At 61.9% G+C, this 26,714-nt stretch overlaps 4 protein-coding genes across 16 annotated transcripts in view; 3 read left to right on the top strand and 1 right to left on the bottom strand.

The window, feature by feature from the left end:
- Nucleotides 1-8,442: 8,442 nt before the first annotated feature.
- CYSRT1 (cysteine rich tail 1) lies at nt 8,443-10,687 on the top strand. Of its 2 annotated transcripts, none has more exons than XM_053962247.1 (2): nt 8,443-8,524; nt 9,062-10,687. In XM_053962247.1, the coding sequence occupies exon 2, from the start codon at nt 9,109-9,111 to the stop codon at nt 9,490-9,492; it is 384 nt and encodes a 127-aa protein (XP_053818222.1). In that variant the 5' UTR covers nt 8,443-8,524; nt 9,062-9,108; the 3' UTR covers nt 9,493-10,687. The 2 variants fall into 2 exon arrangements, with proteins under 2 accessions (XP_053818222.1, XP_053818223.1); XM_053962248.1 differs by having other exon boundaries at nt 8,462-8,524; nt 9,099-10,687.
- Nucleotides 10,688-15,365: 4,678 nt separating this feature from the next.
- RNF224 (ring finger protein 224) lies at nt 15,366-15,872 on the top strand. Its single transcript, XM_053962505.1, has one exon. The coding sequence runs from the start codon at nt 15,366-15,368 to the stop codon at nt 15,870-15,872; it is 507 nt and encodes a 168-aa protein (XP_053818480.1).
- Nucleotides 15,873-19,595: 3,723 nt separating this feature from the next.
- LRRC26 (leucine rich repeat containing 26) lies at nt 19,596-23,006 on the top strand. Its single transcript, XM_053961903.1, has 2 exons — nt 19,596-20,323; nt 21,245-23,006. Exons 1-2 carry the CDS (start codon nt 19,600-19,602, stop codon nt 21,502-21,504), a joined length of 984 nt encoding a protein of 327 aa, XP_053817878.1. The 5' UTR covers nt 19,596-19,599; the 3' UTR covers nt 21,505-23,006.
- A 929-nt stretch (nt 23,007-23,935) lies between these two features.
- The window catches only part of GRIN1 (glutamate ionotropic receptor NMDA type subunit 1), a 38,764-nt gene continuing 35,985 nt past the window's right edge, over nt 23,936-26,714 (bottom strand). For 6 of the 12 annotated variants that reach the window (XM_053961885.1, XM_053961892.1, XM_053961895.1 and 3 more), the window contains one exon: nt 23,936-25,558. In XM_053961885.1, coding sequence (XP_053817860.1) covers nt 25,490-25,558 — 69 coding nt within the window. In that variant the 3' untranslated portion in view covers nt 23,936-25,489. The remainder of the gene's footprint in view (nt 25,559-26,714) is intronic. The other 6 variants (XM_053961886.1, XM_053961893.1, XM_053961896.1 and 3 more) reach the window with 3 other exon arrangements.

Below are 26,714 nucleotides of genomic sequence, written 5' to 3'. Positions count from 1 at the left end.
GGGACATGTGGCAGAGGGAGGGGCTGCATCCCATGGGGCAGGCATGGGGGGCTGCACCAGCTCTTGGGGGTGTTCCCTGGGGCTGACAGCATCATCTGGCCTTGGGGTTTCATCACCCTGATTTCTCCAGTCCTCCAAGAGCCAGGGCCAATGTGCCAGGATGCTGGGATGCTGCTGAGGACCTCGAGGCCTGTCTTTCCCCTCTGCTCCCTCCAGAGAGGACTCCTTGCCCAGCGCCTTGGCTGAAGGGAGACCTTTGGGCGCAAGGGGGTTGCAGCAATCTGGTGCTCCTGTGCAGGCTGTGGGGAAGCAAGTGGAGCACTGTAGCCAGGGTGTCATGGGGAGGTGAGGCCATTCCATGTAACAGAAACCAGGGCTCCACCTGGGGAGGGGGACCCAGCATGTCCAGATTGCTGTGGGGGCTGTCAAGTGCCACTGGGACTTTGCTGTGTCCCCAGAACAGGACAGAGGTAACCAGAGAGGCCTGGACCGCTATGAACCATGTCCCTGTCTGCTGGGGGCACGTGTTTGTTTGGGGGAGAACGGGAAGCTCTTCAGGGCACTGTGCACACAGCTCCCACCCGGTGCTCTGGAGCTGTCATGGTCCCATGGATGGGGAAGCAGGGGCAGTTTTGGCTGCAGGCTCAAGGGTTCTGCTTTGAAGGTGCAGGCTCAAGGCTGAGGACTGTCCCCCAGCAAGCCACACGGGGTCCCTGGGAGCACCCCCCCCCCCCAGGCTCACCCAGCCCTGCTTTCTGCAGGACCCTGATCTGCGCACTGGGTTTGGGGCTGGCAGGGCTGCGGAGGAGGCTCTGCAGCAGCGCAGGGGCTGCCTGCCCGGCGGCTGCCTGCGTGCCAGCACGGAGCTGCCAGCCTGCGCCAGCCCGGCGCTCGCATCCCTCCCTCGGCAGACGCAAATGGGAGCCGACAGCCGGGCTCGAGCGGTAAAGATCAAACCCCGGGAGCCCGGGGCTGCTGTCAGCGCGGGCAGGGCGCTCGGAGCCACGCCGGGAGCGGCAGCCCCGGTGCCGGCCCTGCCTGCTGATGCCCCTGCCAAGGTGCTGTGTCCCCGCATGGCTGCAGCACGGGGGTGCTGGCGGGGGGCTGCCCACGCTGCTCTGACCATTGCAGGTGCTGGCGTAGCCACGGGCAGAGGGTCCGGGGCTTTGCCTGCCCTGGGTTTCCAGTCCGGGAGATGCACGAGGCACCGTCAGCACGCACAGGATGCTCCTGTGCCTAGCACCTCCCCAGGGATTGCACTCCGGCCTCTCCGTAGGCCCGGGGGGCAGAGGAGAAGGTGACCCTGGAGCACGGCACTGCCGGAAACTGCTGTAGAAAGGCGCCTTCACTGCCCCAGCCTTCGTCAGCGGGTGGAAACCTCAACCTTTACCCACCCGCCCGCGGCTCTGGCTGAGCTGGCGGCTGTGGGAGCATGAGGATGGTGCATTCGCGGTGGCACGAGGGTCGTGGCTTGCAGAAAGCCGTCTGGCTGCACCCCCGCGCCCGGGGAGCGAGGCAGGGGGGGCACCCGGTGCGGTTGGGGCAGGACGGGCAGCACCCACCCGGGCGATGCGAAGGAGCAGAGGCAGATGCCAGCGGCACCCCGGGACCTGCAGCTTCAGCACGGCTTCCTCACCCTCCTCAAGTGCCAAAGAGGATTGAAGAGAGCCCTGGGATTCCGCATGGACCACAACCACCTGGATTTTGCACAGCCTGCCTGTTTCCCACCCAGGAAGGTGGCAGCCATCGCCCCGGTGCCCACACCCCCCTGGCCCGGGGCTGGCCCTTTCCGGACAGCAGCGCTGCTGCCGCCGCTGCAGAGCAGGAGGGATGAGGGTCCGAGGTGCAGCTGGGGAGCAAGGAGAGGGCACAGCTAATTGGGATAATTGCTAAAACAGGCGAAGAGCGAGCAGGGAGGGAGGCGGTGAACAAGGAGCCGTTGTGCACAGGCGGCCCAGGCACGCGGCCCCGGCTCCAGCCAGCAGCTAGAGCCAAACAAACGGGGACTGTTTGGAGCGAGGGAGGACAAGCAGGCGGCAGGACAGAAACCAGACCTCCACCGGGAGAGAGCCGGAGCCAAGGGCTTAGCTGGGAGCTGGGTGCTGCACAGGGTCTGCCGGATCCCCGTGTGCAGAAGCAGCCCCAGATGGCCACGGCCGAGCCTTCACCGGGCAGGATGGTGCTGTCCCTAATCATCCCCGGGGCAGGGGCCGAAGGAGAGGATGGCAAAGTGCTGGGGATGCTCCAGGCCAGGAGATGAGTGACAGCCCTTCTGCCACAGCCATCCCCAGGACTGGAAACTATCAATCACGGAAATGTAGCAGGAAACCAGCCCTTGTCCTAAAAAAACCAGCGGCAGGTGCAGTCACTGCACAAGGTCGTGGCACAGCGGAAGCTGCGGCATCGCCCACGTGGCTGCTCAGGGTGGGAGCAGCAGCTGCCCCCGCCTCGGCTGCTCCCTCCGCAGGAAGGAGAAGTGACATTTGAGCAGGAAGAAACGTGGCTGGGCATGTGAGCTGCCCAACCCCGTGTCCCAGCTGGGGCTCTTACAGCCCCTTTTCCAGGTGTCTGTGTCAGGGTGCAGCCTTGGAAGACATGCCGGGCTGTTTGCTGCTGCCCGGTTCTGCACAGGGAGCTGCAGGTTACTGCCCATGGACACAGATCCCCACAGCATCGACCTGTCATGGGGCTGGGCTGAGCTTGGACACGGGTGAATGTCCCTTCCTGAAGTCCCAGTGTGAAAGCACAAGGCCACCCAGCTGCCACCGTCCCTGTGGCACATTGTGGGGCACAATGCACGAGCACCAAGGGGAGCATCTCTGTGCTGGCCAAAGGCTCTGCCTGAGCAAGGATTTTCTTTATGGGTAGCATGGAGCAGAGGGGGAGATTGTGGCACTGCCAACAGAAGTGCCCAGATGCGTGCTGCCTCCTGTTTCCTTGCACATTGAGCAGCAGCCCCTGGCTCCCGGTCCAAAGCCTGTTGGGAACAGCCCACCTCAGCCTCCAGGCTCTCGGCAGCTGGGAGGAGACGGGAAGGACTTGCTCCAGGCCAGGAAATCCTTGCTTTCTCCTCCAGCCGGGCCGCAGTGGGCAGCCACAATGCTCACTTCCCCCGCGCCGCTGCCAAGTCCCGGCGTGACCCGGGGGCGGCCGGGCCGGGAGCCGCAGGGGAGAGGGACGGAGGGGGGCTGCGGGAGGGCGATAAGGAAACCAGCTCCCCTCTGGTTCCTGCAGCCCGGGGAGAGGCCGGCAGCGGGCCAGGCGCCGGCCCACTCCTGTGATGTCGGTGTGGCCGTGCCAGCCTGGACACCGGGCTATGTATCCAACTCGTCATCCCCGAGGAATGCGGCATCCCCTGCCAAAGGGAGAGCCTGGCACTAAGCTGGAGAGGCTTTGGGCTCTGCACCATCCCCGCACGGGGTCTGACAGCAGCACGGGCTCCAAGCAGCCCCGGTCACCGGGTACCGTGGACGTGCCTCTGCAGCGTCCCTGTCTCCGCGGGCAGCGGGAGGGCCCGGCAGGGGACGGTGCCCAGCGCCCGCCCGCGCGGCACGAGCACGCGTGCCCCAGCTGTGCATCCCTGTCCCCAGCCGCGAGCCTGCAGGGTGGCTGGGATGTCACATCGGGAGAGCGCAGTCTGAGCAGGATGGCGCTGACAGGGGACGCTGTCGGCTCTGAGGAGCTTCCAGCCCTCTCGGGGCCGTGCTGTGCTGCAGGGGAGCAGCAGCCTCGGGAGAGTCGCCTTCTGCAGAGGAGCCTGTGCTGCCCCTCCGCACAGAGCTGGGTGCCCGGAGCTGGCACGGGGAGCAGGGCCCGGCCTGCTGGAGCGGGGATGCCGGGCCATGACAGCCCGGTGTGTGCTCCCAGGTCCTGAGCCGGGGGACCGGGCACATTCTGGCCCCACAGGAAATCCCTCCCACGCAGCAACTTCGGCAGGTCGCTCCCAGGCTCCATTTGGGCTTTAGAAGCTGCTGCCATCCTTTGGGACGCATGGCTTTCCCTGAGAGGGAAGCAGGAGCTGGGGGAACTCCTTGCATGCCCCTGGCAGACGTGGAGATGAGCGGGGCAGGATCTTTGCACATGGCATGCTGAGCGCAGGCCTGGGGACAGAGGATGGATGTTGTGCTGGAGTTTCCCACCCCGGGGTGTTAGTGAGGGGCTGTGCTGCTCGAGGGCACAGAGCCCCCTGTCTCTGGCAGCTTTATCCCTGAGTCCTGCTCTGTGCTCCCTATGGTGCCCCTCAGAGCTGCACCAGTGGGATCCATGGCACCCTCACACCCACAGCCCCCCCTCACTGGGTGACAGCTGAGCCCTGGTGCTGGTGACACTGATCTGTGGGGCTCCCCTTCGGGATGCTCACCCCATTGGTGCCTCTCACTCCCTGTGATCTCTTCTTCTGTACCCCCAGGCCTTATTCCGATTTTAATGAAGAGGCAGCTGAGAATTAAGGTCAAAACCTTGAAGAAGACCTCACACAGCTGCGTTCCACGGTGGGAGACCTGTGATGTCCCAAAGGGAATCATCTCCCATGTGTTTCACACAGCCTGAGTCTGGGGGTTGCCCTCCCATCTCTGCACTGGCCCAACCCCTCCCCGTGTCTTTTCTTCACACCGGCCACCCACGGGCTCTCCTGAGCCTCAGCGAAGCCTTCAGCCCCCCGCAAGGTTTGGTGAGCGGACACCATCTGCTCTGGGGGCTCACCGAGCTGTCCCCTCCGCGGGTGGCAAAACCTTTCGCTCTAGGAAGCGTCGCTCTTCACCATCCTCCGGCACTGATGGGCTGCACAGAGCATCACCACCCTCCTGTGCCTGCGCCAGGCACTGCACCTCCCGGGAGCCCCAGGGAAGCGCTTACAAACGGGATCGCTTCGGGAGTTCTTTACTCTGGTGCCTGGGAGAGCCCTGGGAGGAGCTGGAGCTGGGAAAGCTCCAGCGCTGGGGTGCCACACAAATACCTATCCCCAGCAGGAAGAGGCCCAGGAACAGGACTTGCCTATGGCTTTCTGGTTGGTTTGTTTGTTTGTTTGTTTGGATGGTTTTCCAAACCATTTATTTATTACAAAATACATCTGCCTTTTGCTGTGTGTGAAGCACCAGCGAGCTAAGGCATCCCAGGGGATCCCTGCAGTTACTAGAATCCTGCAAAAACTCCCAACAGTTTGTGCTGGGTCACACAGGTCAGGGGCTGTGGGTGCCCTGCTGTGGTTTGCCATGGAGCCCATGCAGTGGGATTGAGGAATTCCTGAGCCAGCACTTTCCTCCAGGCTCATATCCCAGGCCTGGGGATGCTCCTTCCCCTGCAGCACCTGCAGCCCCTGCTGGGAACCCATTCCCCTCCATGAAGCTGTCCCCTCATTTTCAGGGTCCCAGCAAGTTCGTGAGCCAATGCCATGGTTGGCTTTTTTCTGTCTTTCTCTTGATTTTCCCAGGCTCCTCCTCAAACCAGCATTCCTCTGGAAGAGTGGCATCTCTGAGAACCTCCCTCTCCACCACCCCCGGCACAGGACATCTCCAGGGTGGGCACTGAACTTTTGGCTTATTTCTGTTTATTTTCTGTTTATTTCTTTTCCTCCTGCGAATAATTACAGGAAATTAGGCTGGTTTTAAGCCACAGAGAGCCTCGCATTAGTTGAGCTCCTCCATTTACTCAAGGGGGGCACAGCTGTGCAGCACCTGCTGGCTCCCAGCTTGAGGAATCCCACATGGGACAACTCCAAACCAGCAGCCTGAGCTTTGATGCAGCAAAAGCAACTTTTCCACCTGAGGATCCTCCATCGTCTACAAATCCTCCAAGGATCAACACACGATTTCTGGATGTGGCCTTTGGAGCTCGATTTGGAGAATTTCTTGGCAAGAAATGAAATGTTTGAACTTCAGGCTCCAGATTAGGAGTTGCTGCTCCTGGCTGGTGAGACCTCTCCTCATCTGGGGCTGCCACAGATCTGCCATGTGGGGGATGAGGGTATCCAGGAGGTGCCTGCGAGATCGGAGCTGCCACGGCTGGATGCTGAGAGAGCCAAGAGACATCCCCGGCACGGAGGCACCTCAGATCGTGGCTGACACTCTGCTCCGAGCGGCTGGGTGGGGTCTGCAGCCCGGGCAGCAGCATGTGGGATGTCCCCACCCGAGGTTCTGTGAGGTGACCTGCATGTGGGAGTCCCTTGGGAGAGGGAAGGCGTTCGGACACAGGGGCTGCAGGCTCTCAGCGTCCCCCAGAGCCGGGCTGTGCCTGATGTGCAGCCTCGCAGCTCCCTGCAAGCAGAGCTGCTCAGGAACAGGGCTGGACATGGAAATCTGGGGCTAAAAGACAAACACAGCCAGTCCCGAGGCTCTGCGAGGCAGGGGAAAGGGCTGCTGGGGAAAGCCACAGCGACATCCCCGGTGCAGGCAGGGACACGCCAGGCACGGGCAGGCGGGGCTGGGTTACCGCAGGACACCTGGATGGAGGATGCCTCTTTTTCCACTCCTGCTTAGTCAAACAGATGAGTTTTTCTGTAGGGAAACAGCTCAAGATGGGAAAACTGGGCAGCAGCAGAGCCCAATGAAGGCACAGGGGCTGCTGGTGGCTCTACTCCAGGTGACCCTGGGGTGGCAGAAAAGCCCTGAGGGGTCTGTGCAGAAGTTCTGCAGCTTTCAAACCCGAGAGCTGTGTGCTGTGATGCTGATTTGTCACAATACATGCTCAGCTGCACCCCCCTCTCAGTCCTTGGAGGGGAAACTGAGGCACAGAAGTGCATGAGGCCCCACTCTTGATGCTAGAACTGCTCAGAGGAGGGTCAACTTCTCCCTCAAAAAAATCCCAGGCCTCCATCTTCCTTTCCCTCCACCACCTGGAAGGTTGCTGAGTCTCCTTGCTGGGAAACCACACTCTGGGAGCTGCCAGCCCAGCAGGCTCGGGGACAGAGGGCTCAGCTGCAGAGGGAAGGCAGGGCAGCTGGGCACTGCAGCTGGGCTGGCAGCTTCATCCCAGGGGCAGTGCTACCAGGGGCAGGCAGGCTCCCAGAGGGGCAGGCAGGCTCCCATCACCCTCTGGAGCTCTCCTGCTTGTTCCATGGTGCCAAGGGACAGGCCTGGGCAGCCCCTGCTACTCAGGACAGGGAAGAAATAGTTTCTGTTGTCAGAAAGATGGCCAGAAGGAAGTGGCTTTTCCCTTTGCAAAGTGTGTGGGAAATGTAATTCACTCCCAGCACGGTTCAGCTGCAATTTGAGGTGTTTGTCCCAGCCTGTCCAGAGGATGCTGTCCCATCATCCCTGAGGCTCAGGGGAGGGGCAGGTTCTGCACAGAACTGCTTGTGGGAAGGTGTTGAGGCTCTGCACAAGCCACTTTGGGGGCTTTGGGGATGGGAACAGTGGCAGTGGCTGAGGACATCACAGCAGGGTCACACGGCAGGGACATGGATGGGGCAGGGTAGAGAGTGCTGAATGTTTGCATCTTTTCTACTGCAGCACTTCTGGTGCCAGGGACTGGCACGGGTGCCAGCAACCCTCTCCTTGCCCTGGCACAGCCACACGCTCACTCCATCCAGCCTCGTGGGTGTCACCATCCAGCAGTGCCCTGCAAAGTCCCTGAACCCACCCTGGAAAAAGTCCTGTTAGGGGGGACAAGGCCACACCACAGCCAAGCTGCGCTGCAGGGATGAGGACCCCAGCAGAGCCCTGGCACTGGGGTCTCAGGGCAGGATAGGGCAGACAGAGCCCGGCAGGGGCTGTGGGACCCTGGGCTGCAGGGCCCTGGGTGCCCATGGGGGCAGGCAGAGCCTGGCAGGGGGGCCTGGGAGATGCCAGACGGTGCAGAGCTGGTGTCTCCTGCCCGGTGCTCAGGACATGTACATGGTGGTCGGTGCCCTCTGCCCAGTGCCTGGTGCTCGGGGTTTGCCAGTGCCCACAGACCTGTAGAGTGCAGTGCCCCCCTCCCAGTCCCTGCCCGCTGCCCAGAACCAGTGTGGTGCCAGTGCTGGTGCCATTGTCCAGAGCTCAGTGCCCGGTGCATGGCACACAGTGCTGCTGCTGGTGCCTGTGGATGGCACTGGTGGCTGTAGTGATGTCAGTGCTCAGTCCTGGTGGTGGTGACAGTGCATGGTGGCTCTGCCTGTTGTGTGGTGCTCTCTGTGCACTGTGTGGTGCTGGTACCAGTGCCCATGCTGGTGCTGGTGCCCAGCTCCTGCTGCCAGGGGGTGGTGCTGGTTTGGTGCCTCAGTACTGGTGGCCTTGCCTGGTGCCCAATGCCTCTGTCCAGTGCCCATGTCCCGTTGCCCCTGCCTCTGTCCAGTGCCAAGTGCCCACTGTCCAGTGCCCAGTTCCTTGTGGCCCCTACCTTGTGCCAGTATCCAGTGGGCTGGGCTGCTGGGTTGGTGTTGGGGCTGGGCGGTGGGCGGGTGCTGGCTGTGGGATGTTCCTGCACCGCTCTCTCGGGGCCGCTCCGTCTGTCTGTCGGTCGCTCGGGGCGGCGCCGCTCGGGGCGGTCCGTGCAGGAGGAAGCGCAGCCGGGGCAGAGTGGCCCCGCAGCGGCCGGAGCCGCGCGCTGGGTGAGTACCGGGGAGATCGCTGCCCCCACCGTGCTCGTCTCTCTCCTGCTCCCCGCAGCGCCCCTTTCCCTGCCTGCCCTCTTCTTCCTCTGCGCCCCCGTCCCGATTCCCCATGTCCCACCGCCTGCCCCGCCCTATCCCAACTGCCCTTGTCCTGTCCCATCTTCCCTCTGCCTTTCCACTCCCCTGCACCCCCTTTCCTCCGGTCCTCTCCCCATATTTTCCGTCCTGCTCTGTGTCCCCCTAGAAATCCCTACCCCACCCCACTGCCCTACCTGCACTCTTTGCCCCACTCAGCATCCCCTCTTGCCCCCCCAGTGCCCTGCTCACCCCCTGCACCCCCGCTCCTGCCTCCCCTCCTGGCTCTGCTGGGTCCATGTATACCTTGTGGGGGTCCCTTGGGGCTGGCAGGGAGTGGGGTGCAGAGCTCTGCACCCTGAACCCAAACCAGTGGGGTCTGCCGGGGGTCCCCTCCGCTGCTGTGAGAACACCCCCCCCCCCCACACACCCCGGGGTGACAGCGGCTCTGTCCCGCAGGGGTGGGCAGTGCCAGACAGGCCACGTGTCTCACAAGGGGCAGGGAGATGGATCGGGGAGTCACCGTGGAGAACCCCTACGCCAGTGTCAACATCCCACGGGAGCAGTTCCAGCAAAGCTTCATCACTCGCTACCTGAGAGACGAGCCCACGATCATTGCCAACCCTGCAGCCGTGCCCTCCTACGGCACAGAGGGGCAGACAGAGCTTGCTAATGGCTGGAACAGCCCAACCGTCTCCACAGACAAGTCCTGGTCCCGTCCCTACAACCCCTACGCCAGCCTGAGGATGCCCAATGGGGACTCATCTGCCTCCTTCTACACTGTGACCCTGGACAAGGCACCCAAGGGCCAGGAGCAGGGGGCTGGCAGGCGATGTGGCTGCTGCAGGTGCTGCCCCTGCTGCCCAAAGTGCTGCTGTGTCATCTCCTAAGGGCCCTTCCTGCATACACGGGATGTGTGACCACGGGATGGGGCCAGGTGACCCCACAGGGACATGGCTGTTGGCCTGGGCACCTCCGGCATAGCTGGCTCTGGCTGGACTGACGTTGCTTTTTCCCTGTGAACTCTGCAGCTGGATGTGCTGGTGATGGGCACCTGCCAGGTGGGCCATGGGGCCTGGGAGCCCTGAGGACGATGTGTGCCAGGACAGGTGTCCCCAAGAAGTGACTGCACTGGAGGTGGGGCAACACTGAGCCTGCGATCCTGCACAGAGCCCCTACCAGCATCCCTGTGCTGGGAAACCTCCACCCTGGGAAGGGGTGGGCAGTGCCCACCTGCTTATGGCTAGGTTTGGGTGCTGGCAGCCCTGTGTGTGTGGCAGAGGAGGACATCATCATCACTGTCTTGGAGCAGTGCAGAGGAGCCAGGGACAAGCCTCCAGCTGGCACAGGGACCCACCTGCCCAGAAGAGAGTCATCCCCGCTCCCACAGCATCACGGCTACGCTGTTGGCACCCTGCACCAAACTCCATCTGGATCCTGCTCCTCCTCACCACACTGCCCATGGAGTGGAGGGATGGAATCAGGAAAGTCAGCCAAAGCATGGCAGAGTGCTGGGCCGTGCTCCAGGACAGCACCTGATGGCACAGCATGGTTGTGGGCATTAACATCCCGGTGCCAGGAAACCTCCAGCCCCATTCTGTTCCTCCTGCCAGGCTTGGGGGGTGCTGGGCACGGCCTCTTGTCCCATCTGCATCCAGAGACAGGTCCAGTGCAGAGGGCTGGCCCAGCTCCAGCAGCAGGGCAGCACCTGGGCACCTTGCTGGGGACGCAGAGGCCCAGCATCGGCCTTTTGCAGCTCCCTGGGCTTGGAGGAAGGTGGGAGGAGCCGGCTGGCTCTTCCCCGTGTGCTGGAGCTCCTCCAGGCTGGGCTTTCGGCTGGGGCTGCTGCCATCGACCTGGAACAAGCCTGCTGTTGTGCTGATGTCCTGCCGTGCTGCTGACGTCCCTCCGGGGTGCTGGCAGCCCTCCCTGGTGCTGCTGTCCCAGGACAGCTGCTCTGCCAGGCGGCAGCTGCTCCGTGGCCGCTGCAGAACTGCCTGCTCTGCGGGACCAGGGCTTGGGAGGAGTGCCTGTGTTTGCAGATGACTTCAGGTTGCTGCAAATAAAATTACAGCCCTCTCCCGCCCTGCCAAGGTGTGCCTCTTCCCTCCACCCAGGCTTTTCTGGGATTCCCGTGTCACTTCTTGCTTTCCCTGGTGGGTGTGTAAGGGCTGTGCTAAAGCCTCCAAACCAGGCTTAACTGTTGCCTGCTGATTTGTGGCAGCAGCAGCTCATGCTGAGCTCTTTGGCTGCTGCCTGGTGCCCCAGTGCCAGGCTGGGTCCAGCAGTGCCAGGCTGGGTCCAGCAGTGGCCAGGCGTTCCCAGTACAGTCTGCTCCTGCCTGTCTGGGGACACTGTCTGGTGCTCGGCCCAGCCCTGCCAAGCTGGATGACTGTCCTGTCTGGAAAAAGTTTGTGAGTCTTTGGGAGAGGTTGAGGAAGGGCCTGGCAAAGGGAAGTTCCTGGCTGGGCAGCTGGGTGGGCTCCAGGACACTGGCTGGGCTGGCTGTGACCCCCTGGGAGTCCCTCAGCAATAGGAGCCCACCACGGCTCGGAATTTGCCACTGCTTGGAGCCCACCTGCACTGAGGCCCCATGAGCACTGGGTGCCCAGCATTGCTTGGGTGCCACCACACAGATCCCACGGGAAACCCACACAATTCCTGGGAGCCCACCCAGCTGGAAGCTCCCAGCTCCCACCATTGCTGGGAGCCCACCCCAGGAGCCTGTCATGGCCTGGGAGCCCATCACTCTTGAAATCCCGCCCCCAACCCCCTCCGCTGGGATATTCTGGGCTGGGGTGGCAGCGGCCAGGCAGAGCTCTGGCCCTGTCAGTCCGGCCCCCTCGTCCCGACCCCCCCTGGCTGGCGCCGGTCCCAGGGCGGTGGGTGGCCGGGGTGTGCGGCTGGCAGGGACACAGCCCCGCCGTGTCCGCCCTGCACAAGGAGCTCTCTTGTTCTCCCTGCCCAGACCGCAGCGGGGACGGGCAGATCCAGCCCTTGTTTGCTTTCGTGTCGCCAGCCCTGCCCCGTGCGTGTGGCGGAGCAGGGGACACGTCACCGCCGGAGCCCGCAGCGGGGGCTGCCCGGGCTCTGCGGGACGGAAAAGTGTCCCCAGGGGTGTGCGGTGCCTCGGCACAGCCCAGGGCCACAGCGGCCGCTGCGAGCGGGCCGGGGGCTCGGCGGGGCACGGCAGGACAGGGCGGGGCAGGGTGCCACATCTGCCGCGGGTCACCGCTGCCCTTCGCTCTGCCGAGCCCCGGGGCGATGGCAAGCGCGGCGGGAGCGGCCGGCAGCGCCTGCCAGCCAGCCGGGGAAAGATTAAACTGGAGCAGCAGGAGGGAGGGTGAGCAGGGGAGGGTACAGGCTGCGGCCCCACACCTCGCGGGGCTCTGATGAGCCGGGCAGCTGCGTGCAGAGTGCCGTGGGTGCTCCCCGGCTGTGTTCTCCTTCCCAAGGTGCTCGGGGGTGCCCAGGGCTGTGCTGGGTGACTGCCACCTCCTGCCTCTGGAGCGTGGGTGGAGGTGCAGGGCTCTGGCTCATCCCCATCAGACCTTTGCTCTCCCTGAGGGTGCCGCTCCCTATCGCGGTGCCGAAGGTCCCTGCAGGTCCGCGGATGATCCTGGGAAGAGGGAAACACGTATCCCATCCATGTGTGTTGCTGCTGATTGCAGATCTGCCTTCCCTGAGGGAAGACCTTATTGCTCCACACAGCTCCCTGAAAGGAGCTGTAGTGAGGTAAAGGTTGGTCTCTTTTCCCGAGTAACAGGACAAGAGGGAACGGCCTCAGGTTGTGTCAGGGAATGCGTCAGATATTAGGAAAAAACGTTTCACTGAAAGGGCTGTAAAGCCCTGGCACAGGCTGCCCAGGGCCATGGTGGAGTCACCATCCTTGGAAGTGTTCAAAAAAATGTGTGGATGTGGCACTTGGAGACATGGGTTAGTGGTGAACGTGGTGCTGCTGAGTTGATATTTGACTTGATGATTTTAAAGGTATTTCCAACCTTAATGGTTCTGTGATTCCCTCTTCCTGGATCCAGGTGGGCTTTGACAGATCTGGTGATGCCCTTGGTGTCAGCATGGCAGATGCACAGCCCCTGTCACCAAGGGCTCCCCTGCCCCAAACTCTGCCTGTGCTGAGCTGGGCTGCCCAGCAAGGGGCAGAAGTGGCCAAGGGCAGCTGGGCACAGCCTCTCAATGGGACACAGCTCTGCTGGTATCAGGGAGGGACATGAGGGCTGATGGACAGGGGCTGGAATGGGGCAGGAGGGCAGGCAGGATGCGTGTGTGTCTGTGTGTGTGTGTGTGTGTGTGTGTGTGTGTGGAGCAGGAGAGGCAGCCTGAGGGGTCACTGTCTCTGAGCAGTGCCAGGGGCACCCCCGGCTGTGCATTGAGCCAAGCCCACCCCTCTCACCCACAGAAGTTTTTTGGCAGAGCTCCCTGTGGGACTGCAGCATTCCTGTCCCTGTGGCAGGTGAGCCAGGCAGGCACTGTGTGTGGGGTGGAAGAAGGACAGCTTGGGACAGCCCCAGCTGCGGCACGGCCCTGGAGGGAGCACGCTGAGCCTGCCAGGAGCCGGCTGTGCCCTGGCTGCCAGGACCCTGGGGCTGCACCCCAGCACAGGCAGGCACGCCAGGGCACAGCTGGAATCCCACACAGCTGGATCCTGATCCACCCAGGGCACACGGCCCTTGTTCCACCTGGGCCAGTGGGTTTGACCAAACCCCAGCATGGCCCAGTCCCAAACTGGCCCCACCGCCTGTGCTTGCCACTAGCCTGGCAACAGGAAGGCAAAACCCTGCCATGGGGTGCCACCCCCTGCCTGGGGACCCATGGGCACACACAGCCCATGTGCACTGCCTCGGGAAGCCGGTGGCAGGGCTGGGTCAGGGTCCTGGGTCAGGATATGTGCCCAGAGGTGCTGTGCTGCTGGAGCTGCTTCCTTGCTCACAGGCACCAGTGTCAGGAGCTGAGCCCTTCTGCAGAGCCCAGTGACCCTGTGGGGATCTTCATTTCCAAAATGCCCAATTCTTTCTCTGAGGAGTGCTGGGAACATGACCTGAGGGCTGCTGGTGAGGAGGCAGCCCGGGCAGCGCTGCCTGTCTCCCTGCCCGCTCCAGCCGGCCGGCAGTGGGAGCTGCTGCCCGCTCCTGCTGCCCGCGGGAATGCTGCCGGCTGTCCTGGCCGTCCTGCCCCGCCTCCAGGATGGGCTTTTGTCCTCCAGGATCCTGCACCCAGGATCTGTGTCCCTACGCTCCCCCTTCAGTGCGCAGCACCCTCCCTGCCAAGGCTGGGACTTTGCTGCTGGACCCCGGGCAGCTGTGGGGACAGAGTCTGGCACTTCCCTGCTGTTGTCACCTCCCCTGGGTCATACACCTTGCAGGTGTCCCTGTGGGGTGCTGGGGTGTCCCTAGCCTGATGCTGAGCATGGGTAACTCAGCCCCCAGAGCCTGCAGCCCCACAGGGAAGGGCAGGGCAGGTCACGGACATGGCACCCCAGGCTCCAGGTGGGAGTACACCCCACGCGTGGGCTCTGCCAGCCCGGAGCGGGCCAGAGCCCCAGTGTCCCTGCACCAGTCCCAGCCCTGCCACCCCACTGTGCCCCCCGCTCCTGTCACAGCTGTCCCCACAGCCCGGACCACCTGGGGATGCTGCAGTGCGAGGGGGTCTCTGCTGGCTGACGTCTGCCTGGATGTTCTTGGGTCTGAAGGGTGGCCCAGGATGTGGAAGACTCTCTTGCTGCTGCCCAGGTCCAGGCGACATCCAAGCCCTCTGCCCAGGGTGGAGCCCAGAGCTCCTTGGCCTCCCAGGGACGGTTCCTTCTGTCAGTGAAGCAGAGGGTGATGGTTAATGACCGTTCCCGGGCTTAGATTTCAGAGGTCTTTGTTACCCAGGTGCTTGTAACCCAATCTCCCGGGCTTGGCTTCCCCGCAGCAGATCCAATAGCACCTGTCCTTGAAAGGTGAGCCTCTGCCCACTACCACGGCCACTGGCAGCCACAGGGACCTAGCTGGCAGCTCAGCCCCCCGATGCTCCCCACAGGACTACCACAGCCCTCGGGACAGCACAGCCCTTCTGCCACCAACCCTGAGGCCCTGGGAAGCATCTCAGGACAGGTAGGGATGGAGGAACTGGGAGGAGGGAAGAGAGGGGTACTCGTGTGCACCAAAACACTTGAGGTCACCTAAGGAGAAGGAACAAAGTCTTGGTGGCCTCCAGGAGAAGTTTGCAAATATACTGGTGTGTACCAGACCCCACCTGAGATGAGGCTGGATCCCCTCAGACCCCTCCCCCGTGAGCCTTTGTGCCACCCCCTGCTGCCAACAGCTGTGCCAGCACAGCCCAGGGCTGGGTAGGAGTGGGGCTGTGCCACTGCCTGGTCTCCAAGTGCTGCTCCTCAGCCCACCCAGCCACTTCACTCCTGCTCAGCCCCTGCTCCCCCCAGTCCCAGGCTGAACCCTGAGCAGGCTGCTGAGATCTGCCAACCCGTGTTCCCTGCAGAGCTCCCGGTGTGACACTGGGACAAATACATCCCCCATGGATGCAGGGACACCCCACTGCAGTGGCAGCATCCTGTTCTTGCAGGCAGGGCTGGCCACGGGGCAGGCAGGCAGCGGGCAGGGGTGCTGGGCAGGGATCCTGCTGCTCCCACCACACGGACCGGTCCCCATCTCCCCCACGTGTCGAGAGCACTCGGAGGTGACATCCCACCGCTGTGCCCCCTCCCCAGCCATGCCCTAACAGCTCCTCTCACCCCCTCCCCAGCATGTCCCAGGCGGGTGGCAGCCCCCAGGCAGAGGATTTGGGGCCGTGTGTTGGGGCGCACTCGCGCACCCCGAGCCGGGGCAGCCAGCGCGTCGAGTGCATCATCTGCTACTCCTCCTACGACCTGGGCGTGCGGCTGCCGCGGCGCCTCTACTGCGGCCACACCTTCTGCCAGGCCTGCCTGAAGCGCCTGGACGCGGTCACCAACGAGCAGCGCTGGATCCCGTGCCCGCAGTGTCGCCAGAACACGCCCACGCCGCGCGGCGGGGTCACCATGCTCGACCTCGACCTGGCCACCTTCCTGGCCGTCAAGGCTGACAAGGAGCAGCCGCGGGTCGCCGGCAGGTCCCCGCCCGCGCTGCCCGCCAAGGGCCCGTGCAAGGAGCCGGCGGTGACCCAGCAGCCGGCGGGGCTGTGCCAGGAGCCGCTGCCCCCGGCGCTGTTCCCCCGGCGCGGCTGCTGCCGGCTGTGCCTGTGCTGTGGCGTGACTGCGGCCTTCGAGGGCTGAGCACGAGGGGCTGCCAGGGCAGCCGAGCTCCCGGGGTCGGCCTGGGGCCGCTTTTGGGGACCTTTTCCATGCCTCAGACCCACGTGTTGCCTGGGAAGGATGACCTTTGCCATCCCCTGGCAGCCTAGGAAGGGCTTCAGCCTGGGCAGGGCTTTCCTGTCCATCCTGTCCAGATTTGGGGTGCAGCAACGGGGGATGAGGATGCTGCCATCCCCTCATCCTGCCCATCTGCCCTGCTGATGACTCAGAAACCTGGTCCAGCCATCACAGACATTCCCTAGCTCCTGAGCACAGCCTGGCTCATGCTCCATTCCCCCGTGCATGTGGCTCTGCAGCAAGGACAGTGGCACTGAGCATTGCCTGGCAGGGGACAGGGGCCTGGCACAGCGATGCCATGGGGTGTGTCCTGAGAGCTCCAGGTCTATTAAAGACACTTTGGTCCCGCTGGGCTGCACATCCTGGTCGTGTTTGTTGGCAATTCTGGCCCGGGGCAAGCCCTGCCTGTGGTGAGTGGGAGAGAAGTGACCTGCCCTGCTGGATTGTTGTGCTGGGAGTGTTTGCTCTGCTGGCCATCTGCGTGAAAAATTTTGGCATTGGGATAGTAGGATAGTTGAAATTGAGGATGACAGAGTTGTTAGGAAACCTCCAATGTTGCTCCAGCTATATTGCTCCGGTATGGGAGGAGAGCTGAGCTCAAGAAGCTTCTGCTTGGCCTCATGCCCTGTGGCTCATGACAGGTTTGGCTTTTCCTGCCTGACCCTTTCCTCACACGCTGGCACACACAAACCCTGCTGCTGTTTTTCCAGTTGTGCCCTGCTGCCTGCATGGCTTTCCCTGCCTGACTCCACACCAGGGTGCAAGGACAAGAGCCCAGGCAGCTGGTCTGGGTTAGCAGGGGCCAAACTGGAAGTACTGGGGTGCACAAGGTGATACTGAAACAGCTCTTGGCCAGGGTTTGGTGTTGCCTGGGCAGCTCTTACAGTTCTTTCTCAGGGCCCATTTTCTGCATCTGTTTTCCATTGGTTTATGAGCTCTTGCAATACCTCAACACCAGGAACCCCCTCAGGGCTCAGCAGAGGACCCCAGCCTGTGCCTCCCTAGGACTGGCAGGGACCTCGTGTCTCCTGGGTAGTTCCCTGTGCTGGGGGCCAGGGCTGCAGCCAGAGGATTCCATCAGCCATGGACAGTACCCACCCCTGCAGAGAGCTCATGCACAATTCTGCCACTTGGTGTCACCTGCCATAAAACAGTCCCAAGCTGGTATGTTCCCAGAAGAATAAACCTGGGGTGCCCCAGGGCAGACAGAGGTATGGTGTGGTTCAGAAATTCCATGTGAGTCCTGCCTTGGACCTATAATTACCTGGAATATGCAAGAAATTAAAGCCTTCAAGGAATGGATAAGAGCTATCACTGAGTCCTAATGCACCTTCCCCTCTATCTCCATTTCTCCCCAAAGACTCAACAGTGGGTGCTGGGAAGAGTGTAGGAAGGGCCCATCCCTCCCTGCAGAGGTGCCAGCAGCTCTGTGCTCAGCCCAGCACCTTCGGGTCCCACAGTGCTGGGTGACCAAACCCATGGCTCTCTGTCCATGTCCCCTCCTTCCTTGCCTCTGCCCAGCACCAGAACCACTCTGGGGGGCTTGGCCCTTGCTTCATTCCTCCGTGGATGACCCCCTGCTCCCAGCCAGTCTCTGAAGGAGGGATCATCCCTTCCATCACTCTGGGGATGCTTTTGGCATGTTGGCTGCATGTCCTGATTTGGCACCTTGGGCAGACCAGGGCCAGTGCCAAGCCCTGTGCCCTGGGGGCTCCTCCCCTGGCACAGGCACCCGAGCTGTCCTGGCAGAGCAGCTGCTCGGAGCAGCCTGTCCTGCCCCGTTCCATGTGGAACCCAGAAGCTCAGGAAGAGGCATCGTGGAGGGGGAGCAGGGCACCGGTGGCTGCTGCTCTGGCTGAGGATAGGGACCCGGGCTCCTCCTGTGCGGGTTCTGGGTCCCCATATTCCAGGAAAGGGACAGTGCCAGGGACCCAAACAGCACGTGGAAACGGGCAGTGGTGGCACTGCTGGGGCACGGGACCCCAGGTGTCCCCAGCCTGCCATGGCAGCGGGGTGCAGCCAGTGGATGGAGAGCAGGAGTGGGGCCAGGCACGAGCATGGGATCATGTCTGACCATGTCCCTGGCAGGGACGTCTCTCCTGCCACATGCCATCAGGGTGACAGCAAAGGGCTTCCAGAGGAGCTGAATTTTCAGGCTTTTCAGCGTCCTGGGCTCTTTGTGCACAAAAGCTGGAAATGACCTTGCTTTTAATAGTGGTTTGAGTTATTTTTGGCATGAATGTTGCACTTCTCACCTGATTCCAAATGGATGCAGAGAGTGGGCAATGGGGGTTAGGGTTATGAAGGAGGAGCATTTTGGGACAGGACTCCCTCAAAATCCAGGTCTCCATAGAGCCTGTGGCTCCGGATGGGATGAACTGGGGCTGCAGCTTCACATGGCAGTGGGTTTGTGCCCTTGCCCTGGGGCTGGGCTGGAGGATTCCTCTGAATTATTTCCAGATGGGGATTAATGCAGCAAAGCGAGTTTGCTGCAGGATAGATAAACAAACCAAAGCTCATCGGGATGCTATTAATAAACCCTCTGCCTGCTGCTTCTGTCCCAGATTTGGGAACATCCTGGCCTTGGCCTGGGGTGCAACTGTGCCCTGTCTTGCTGCCCATCCAGCCCCTTGGCTGTGGGGCAGAGGGACAGGGATTCCTCTGGGACCAGGGGTCCTGATGGACGTGAGCGGGGACAGTGTCCCTGCTCTGGGCCCCGCTCTGGCTGTAAGGGGGATGAGGCACTGCCAGCCGTGTCCCTTGGTGCCCCAGTCCCCACTGAGCTCTGCCAGGGGCAGTGGCACTGGGAGGTGACACCTCTCCTCCCCAGCCTTCAGTGGCTGGGCTGTGGGTGGCTTTGAAGCCGAGTGGGTGTAAACAGGGTGGAGGCAGACTTTGAGCCCTATTGAACTGGCACTGCCATGCTGGGGGGAGGGGAAACCAGTTTGGGTGGCTGCAGCCCAGCAAGGTCACCTTTGCCATGCTTCTCACTGGGGGATCCTGTGTCACCCTCCGTGTGCCCACGGACATGTCCCCTTTCTGGGAAGGAGGAAGGTGGCCCATGGGATGTAATCCCAGCCCTCCTCCTTCTGGCATGGCTGGTGGTCTCCTGCAGGGCAGACAGGTTGTGGGTAAGGGCTGGGCTCAGCAGGGTGGGCCATAGTTCCCAGCACAGCTCCCCACTGAGGGCCCCTGGGCATGGTGGGACAGCACATAAGATGGGCTAAGACCTGCAAATGATATAATTTTGTCCCAGTTATGTTTTTTTCCCAGTAACTCAGCCACTTCTGGGGGTTCTGGGCCCATACACCCCTCTGTACCTGTTGAGGCAACATGCCTGTGGGGGATGGCCCTGGGGAGGACGGAGGCTTAGAGATGGATCTGAATTTGCTGATTTCCAGCTGTCCAGCCTGTACACACAAGCAGTTAATCCCCAGCCATGCAGAGCTGGCTGCTTACCTGGCTGGAGCAGTGCCTGGTGGAGGGAGGGACGTGGGCACGGTTCCACACCTTGCAGGGCAAGCATCATTGCAAAAATATTTGCTGAAAAAAGTGCAGCTCCACCCCGAGGAAAACCGGGTCCGGGAGCAGAGCCCCATCCAGGTTTGCAGCCGGGTGAGCGGGGGAATGAATGCGAGTGGCTGCAGGGAGCCAAGCGCTGCCCAGCACCTCCAGCCAGCACCGCCGGGTGCAGCCAAGGGCACCGGGCAGGGCCGGGGGGCTGGGCAAGGCGTGGGGCCCTAGGGAACCTGTCCGTGGGGGCAGCCCAGCACAGCAGGGCAGGCAGCCCTCTGTGCCTCGGGGGGCAGCCATGGGCTGCTGGAGGGTCCCCGGCCCCGTGCTGGCCCTGCTGCTGCTCCTGTGCCCCCCGCCCTCACCAGCCTGCCCGGCCGCCTGCCGCTGCTCCCCGAGAGAGGTGGACTGCAGCGAGCGGGGCCTCCGCGAGGTGCCCTGGAGCCTCTCGACCAACACCAGCACCCTGTGGCTCGGCTACAACTTCATCACCGTACTGAGACCTCGCTCCTTCCCTCCGCTGCCGGGGCTGCGGCTGCTCAGCCTGGTCCACAACCGCCTGGAGCTGATCCACAGCCAGGCGCTGCTGGGGCTCGGGGCGCTGCAGGAGCTGGACCTCAGCCACAACCACCTCAGCGTGCTGACCCCCGAGACCTTCGTGCCCCTCACCAGCCTGGCCACGCTCAACCTGGGCAGCAACAGGCTGGGGGAGCTGGAGCCCGGTGTGCCGGGCGCCTTGCCCCAGCTCCAGGCACTTCTCCTGCAGGACAACCCCTGGGTGTGCAGCTGCAGCATCCTGCCCCTCTGGCGCTGGCTCAGCCACAACAGGGAAAAAGTGCGAGGTGAGTGCCCAGAGGGCTGTGCCCCAAGCCCCCCACCCACTCCATGCTGGCTGGGCATGACCCAGCACCCTGGCTGTCAGCTGGCTGGGGGCTTGGGTGGTGAGTGCCTTTGGGGTGAGGTTCCCCAGAACCTGTCCTTAGGTCATGCCAGCTCCTGTGTCTGCTTGGGTGGACACACCCCTGGGTCTCAGTTGGTGCCCACATTTTGGTTCTGATCACCAGCAGGGATTGCCTGGAAAGGAGCAATCCCTGCAGTGTCCCAGTGACAGGCACCCAGTGCTGGCCCCAGCAGTGGCACCAGTCCTGCCACATGGCACCTGAGGGGGCAAGTGGAGCCTGTGTGTCAGGGTGCACATCACCGCTGGCCCACCCAGGATGCAGTGCTTTCAGCCCCTTCCCCAAAGCCTTCATCAACCTGGTTCTGATCCTGCATTTCTTCCCCCATGAGCCCCAGTGAAAGACAGCTCTGCCAGCAAAGTCTCTCCCAGCACTGCTGCCCCCTCCTGCTTGCTTCCAGCTCGGATGTGTGACTGCACTTGTTCTGGTTGGGACCTTCTGTGGCATCTCCAGGCTGGCTGCTTGCTGTTCCTCACATCTGTCTTCTGGGAGCCAGTCCCTCCCCTTTGCCTGCCCCATCTGCCATCCTGCCCCAAACCCATCTTCCTGTGCCCCCTCCAGCACTGTGCCCACCCCCATCCCATCCCATCCCATCCATCCCATCCCATCCCATCCCACACAGGTGACTCCTGAACCTCACCATTCCCCTTCTTCATAGCCTGACTCAGGTGATGTTGGTGACGCTGGCCCCTGTCCTCCTGCCCTGGTGCCATCTGTCCCATGCAGACCTGCCATCCCCCTGTCCTTGGCCCCTGCCTTTCCCAGCTGCCCAGTGTGCCCTCCAGCACTGCTTCTCTCTTCCAGAGAAGAGTTTGCTCCTCTGCAGACTTCCAGAGCAGCTGAACAAGTATCCGATCATGGCCTTTGGGGACGAGTCCTTCAGGCAGTGCCAGGAGACCTCACTGTCCCCCCAGCACTACATCACCTTCTTCGTCATCGGACCCTTCTCCTTCATCGCCAGCATCTTCTTCTGCACCTTCCTGGGCTCGCTGGTCGTGTTCTACCACAGCCTGCGCCGCGAGTCCCACTGCTGGAGGAGACCCTGCGTCTGCAGGGTGCACTGAGGGGCTCAGCCGGGCTCTGCCCTGGGCAGCTGGGCTCCATCCATGCCCCTCTCCCGCTGCCTGCACCCGCCTGTTGCAAACTCGTCCCTGTGGACCAGTGAGAGAAAGTTCTGTTCCTGGCATCGCTTTGGGTTCTCTCAGAGTCCCCCAAGAGGGTGCCAAGCTGCCTCTGCCAGGGGGGAGCAGCCTCCAGCTCAGCTCCCTGCAGGGCATGGGCTGACCAAAAATGCTCTCAGTGTTTTGGGAGGCTCCCCAAGGCCACCCTCAGATCTACATATCCCCTTCCTGGGGACATCCAGGTGATCCTTCTCCCCTTGTCCTGCCCCTGTGCTGCCTCAGTGTGCATTTAGGATGCTCCATATGCCTCACTGTGCCTTTAGGTGCAGCCTGGGAGTCCCTGTGTGCATCCCAGGACACACCACATTCCTCTTGGTGCCTTTCAGGTCGCCCCAGGAGTCACCATTTGCCTTTTGGTGCAGCCCAGGAGCCTCTGTGTGCCTTTCAGTTTGCTCCTTGGGCCTTCTGGTGCCCCCTGCACCCTTTCAATGACCCCAGCAGCCTCAGTGCTATTTTTCTGTGCCCTCAGAACTCCTTGAATTGGTGTTTCCTACACATAAATGCCAATTTTGGCTTCTGTGTCCTGGCAGGCATCGTTTTCCTTTTAGTGTACCCCAGAGTTCTCTGTGTGCCTTTTGGTGCACCTGAAGATCTCTGGGTGGTTTGGAGCATTCCAAAGCCCCTGTGGGCTGTCAGACCACCCCAGGCCTGTCAGTGTGCTGCCCAAGGACAGGGCTGGTTGCAAAAAGCTCATTTTGATAGTTTTTTCCATTGAGTCAGGAATGCTGGTGCTGAGAAGGCTCAGCCAATAGCCAAGGTCTGGGGTGAGGCTGAAGTTTAGGGTGAGGGCCAGGAAGAGCCTTGAGCTGCCACTGATGTGGTTCAGCAGAGTAGCTGCCAAAGGATGGGTGAGGCTACAGTGGTTTCTCCCTCAATAGCTTTTCCCTAGGCTACAGCTCATCGCCAGCCAAGGTATAGGGTTAGCTCAGTGTTGGGAGTGGGGGCAAAGAAGCCCTTTAGAGGGCTCTTTACAGCAGCCTTGGCTGCTGCCCCACCTCCCATCACCCACAAATCGGGGCTGGGGCTGCCCCTGCACCTCCCTGCCCTGCTCCCTTCTTCCCTTTCCTGCAGAAATGCTGCTGGAAATGCTTAGTGAGCATGCTGGGAGATGGCCTGGAAGGATCTGGGGCTGTGCTCCAGGAGAAAGCCACAAGCTGGGGCGACAAAAACACCTTTCAAGGAGAAACAAGAGCCCTTTTTGGCCTGACCTCTTACCCACTGCAAGATGATCAGAGCCACAATGAGATGCTGTGACCACCAGCCTTGTCCACTCCATCTCCTGCCCATGCAAGAGCTGGGACCTGCCAGGGCTGTCAGTGCCTCCTTCGGCAGGCTCTTGGCAAGGGTTCAGCAAATCTCACGTAAATAAACCAAGTGTCACCTCAGTGGTGGCTTGCTCCTGTTTTTCTTTTTAAGAGAGAAGCCAGCCCCATGTGCTGCCACACAGCCAGATTCCAATTCCTCCTCCGATGTGGGGCAGGGGGTTTGCAGGGAGCTGCTGGAGGCAGCATCTGCTTCAGTGCTGCCAGCCCTGCACCTAGGGGCTGCAGGACCTCTGCCAGGATCGTCATCTTGCCTGTCCCAGGAGCAATCCCAGCTCTTCCAGACCCTCTCTAGAGAGGGTTCAGTTATCCCCAAGAAGGCCTGGGCTTCCCATTTGGAGTTAGGACCTTGTTTGTCATCCTGCACGGCCACCTGAACCCTGCTCCTTCCCTCAGACCATCCTGAGGCTCAGCCCCCATGGAATCTCGGCTGGAGGTCTCAGCACGCGGGGAAGATGCTGTGGATGGGTGATATTCCTTCAGTTCAGCCTTGGGGGACCTTCCTAGCTTGGAGATCACTTGATGGACCTCCCTATGGATGGGCTGATGTGTGGGGACTTCCCCAATGCCCTCATCCCTGCAGCCCATCCCCTGTTCCCAAAGGCTGGCTCCACAGGCCAGGCCCCACGCTAGCTCCCAGGAGATGGGGTGCCCAGCAGTTTTCCCCAGGATGGAGGTGGGACAGGGCCAGCTGCCATGGTGCTGGTGTTTGGGCAGCTCCACGCTGTCCCCATCCCCTCAGTGCAAGGCCTATGCATCACCCTGGCTGTGAAGGCTCTCTGTCACCTGAGTATCCCAGGATGGGGATGCCCTTTCCCTCTCAGGCTCCTCTATAGCCCCTGGCCTTTCTCCCTCCTGGCTTCTCCATCCCTTCCTGTCCCTCCACTGTTTGCAGACCCTGCCACAGGGTTGGGTGAGGCTCTGATTCACCACAGGGCTCCCTGCCAGCTTTGCCAGAAGTCAGAGACAGAAAGAGGCAGACAGCTCTGGAATAAACCACTTCATGATCCAGTCTAGACTTTACTGAGCTCTTGCAAAAACTTGGTATTAATGTAACATCGACGTATAAAGTAGAATGGGTCCGATTTCTCAGCTGGAGCTAGATGAACTTGATGGAGCCACAGCAGTCAGTGGGACGATGCTCACAGACCTCAGCTGCCATGTGAAAATCCTGCCCGCGGGGGCAGCCTGGGCCAGGGGAGGGCACTCCGTGCCCTGGGGCTGGGCACCACGTTGCAGGCGGGTGTTCTGCGTTGGCAGGAGACGCTGCCCGTGCACTGCCGTAGCTGCTCACCCCCGGTGCCGCTGCCTCCGTCCCCGCTGCCCACGGGGAGGGTGCTCGGGTAGCCGTGTGAGCTCGAGGGGAGGACGGGGCGGGGAGGGACGGCGCCAACCTGGCTCGTTCGGTTCCCTTCTCCCGAACTGGGATCTGCTTTCCACGTCTCCGGGTTCAGGCAGATGGAGCGCCGTGAGCTGGGGCTTCAGGGCTGCCGCGGGAGCTGCTGGCAAGCTTGAACTGCAGGTGAGGGTGGCAGGGGAGCTGCCAGTGCTGGCCGTGGTGCCCCGACAGTGCAGACAGGCTGGGTGGCCGCTGCAGCACTGCAGCGAGCCGTGACCAGCCAGCAGCATCTCTCCTTGCATTGCTGGTGCTGAGGCAGTGTGGAGCTGGGGTAGAGGTCAGTGCAACCATCCAGAGCCATTTCCCGTGGAGAATTCCTGGCCAGGAGAGCTGCTGTGTGAGTGCTACATGCTGGCCGTGGCCAGGTCCTGGGGATGTCTTCTGTGCAGGAGAGGTGGGAGCCGGGGTCTTGGCTGGCGGCACTCCACGGGCTCCGAGTGCCGCGATTAGCTCGGGGGAGGGCTGCCGGGCGGGAGCTCTCCTGCTGCAGCCAGACCACGGACGGGAACCGAGTCACAGCCACGGGCCGATGGGAGGAAAGGGAAGAGGGTCCATCCCCTGCAAGGAGCAGAGCACACATCTTCCAGCCCCTGTGGCAGACGTGAGGGTCACTCGGCACAGCAGGAACATGTCCCAAGCCTGTCGCACCAGGAGCTGGCTGCTCCAGCTGCTCAGGACCGTGGGCACATTGCTGGAGCCCTCCAGGTGGTGGGAGACATGGAGCACACGTCTGAGGGGCTGTGTGTGCTCAGAAGGCTGCAGCCTGTCAGGTTAAGCACGTGTTTGTGGTCTGGTACCAGCTCTTCCTTGCTACCATGGGAGAGCAGGCACCGTGTGCCTTCTGCAGTCCTTTCCCCTTGCACGGAGCCAGTCAGTGGCAATTCTGATTATTGTGGCACTGTTTGGAAGCAATTATCTCTGTACAGTGAAGTCCAAGCCTTGTCCTGGTTCTGCCGTGCTTCCTGGGGCACGAGCATGGCAACAGGGCTAGGAAGGGAGGGAGATATACAATGGAGTCACTGTGTATGGATGAAGGATGCTTTCCTCCCATCTCACCCAGAAGAACCCATCAGTGTCCCTTGAAAGGCAGTCCTGGCTGTGCCTTCCTACTGTGTTGGGCAAGGACTGATGGCCCTCGGGGAGAAGGTCACACCACAGTGCTGACTGAGGGGTCAGAGAGGTTGAGCTGGCCAGTGATGTCGGTGGGGTGATACTGCTGCAACACACAAATAGACAGACAAAGAGAAAAGAGTGTTAGGCAGTTCTGGCACTTGTCCCCGCTGCCACTCCTATCCCATGTGTCCCTACAGGATATCTCTTGGGGGTGAAGCGACGCCCTGAAAGCTGATGCTGGCTGAGGTCCCCTTCCCAGTGCCATCCACGCTTGTGCAGAGGTCATTGCAGACACTCTTCGAGCACGCTGGAGCTGGGCAGAGGGGACACCAGGAGCGTAGTGCAGCTTCTGCAGAGCGTGGCTGCCACGTCACCCGCTGAGCCAGGCCCTCTCTGCTCTGGGAGGGCTACAAAACAAAGCCTGTGACTTATCAGCCCAGCCCACGCCTGAACCTGTGTTTGGAGGGTCTGGCTGGGTTTTGGCACTTCTTTGGTGCCAGATCAAGCTGTGCTTTGAGGCCAGGGCATTTCACCTCCTTGCTTGAATGACCCTGCCGAGACTATCCTTTCATGCAAGTGAGATGTGTGGTGTGGCTGGTTTGTGATAAAGTGTGGCGTTGATTGCTAATGTGAAAATACGGCCTGTGTTGGGGATGTGGTCTGGATTTGGGGTTCTGAGCTCCTTGCAGATGGGGGGGCTTGGTATGGGAGAGGCCATGGGAGGTCCCTCCCCTGCTGCAGTCCCATCAGCAAGTAGGGGGCAGAGCAGAAATACCCATCAATGGGCACGAAAAAAACGTCCTCCTCCTCAGGCAGGAATTTACAGCGGGGCAGTTATTTCCTCCCTTCCTCCTTCCAAACTCCCTTCCATTCCCAGCTCCACTCTCCAAACTCCAAACCCTGACCTGGAAGCTCTGTCCAGCCCTGCTGTAGCCTGGAGAATCCTGTGCTGCTCTCTGGGGTCCTAATTCGGTGCCAGGGCAGGAAAGGGTCTCTGTGGGTCTCATGTACTGCAGCACAGACCCTCTCCAGTGACATTTTCCCAGCCCTTGCACCCCCTGCCCAGGAGGGCTGATGTTTCGAGGGGCTCTGGGGGGGCTCCTCGGTGATGGATTTCCCCTGCTCTGCTTTGTCGATGGTGGCCGTGGCCTTCGCGGTGCTGGCAGCAGCTCTGGCTCTGTGGCTACTCTGTGTGTTGCACACCCTGCCTCCTGCCACCCCCCGAGCCTTACATGGGGTCCCTGGGGCTGCCCTGCCCA

Source organism: Vidua chalybeata, chromosome 21 (genome assembly GCF_026979565.1).
Source record: "Vidua chalybeata isolate OUT-0048 chromosome 21, bVidCha1 merged haplotype, whole genome shotgun sequence".
In the NCBI taxonomy this organism is placed as follows: domain Eukaryota; kingdom Metazoa; phylum Chordata; class Aves; order Passeriformes; family Viduidae; genus Vidua; species Vidua chalybeata.
Note: the sequence above shows the minus strand (reverse complement) of the source record. Positions and strands in the feature narration are given on the sequence as shown.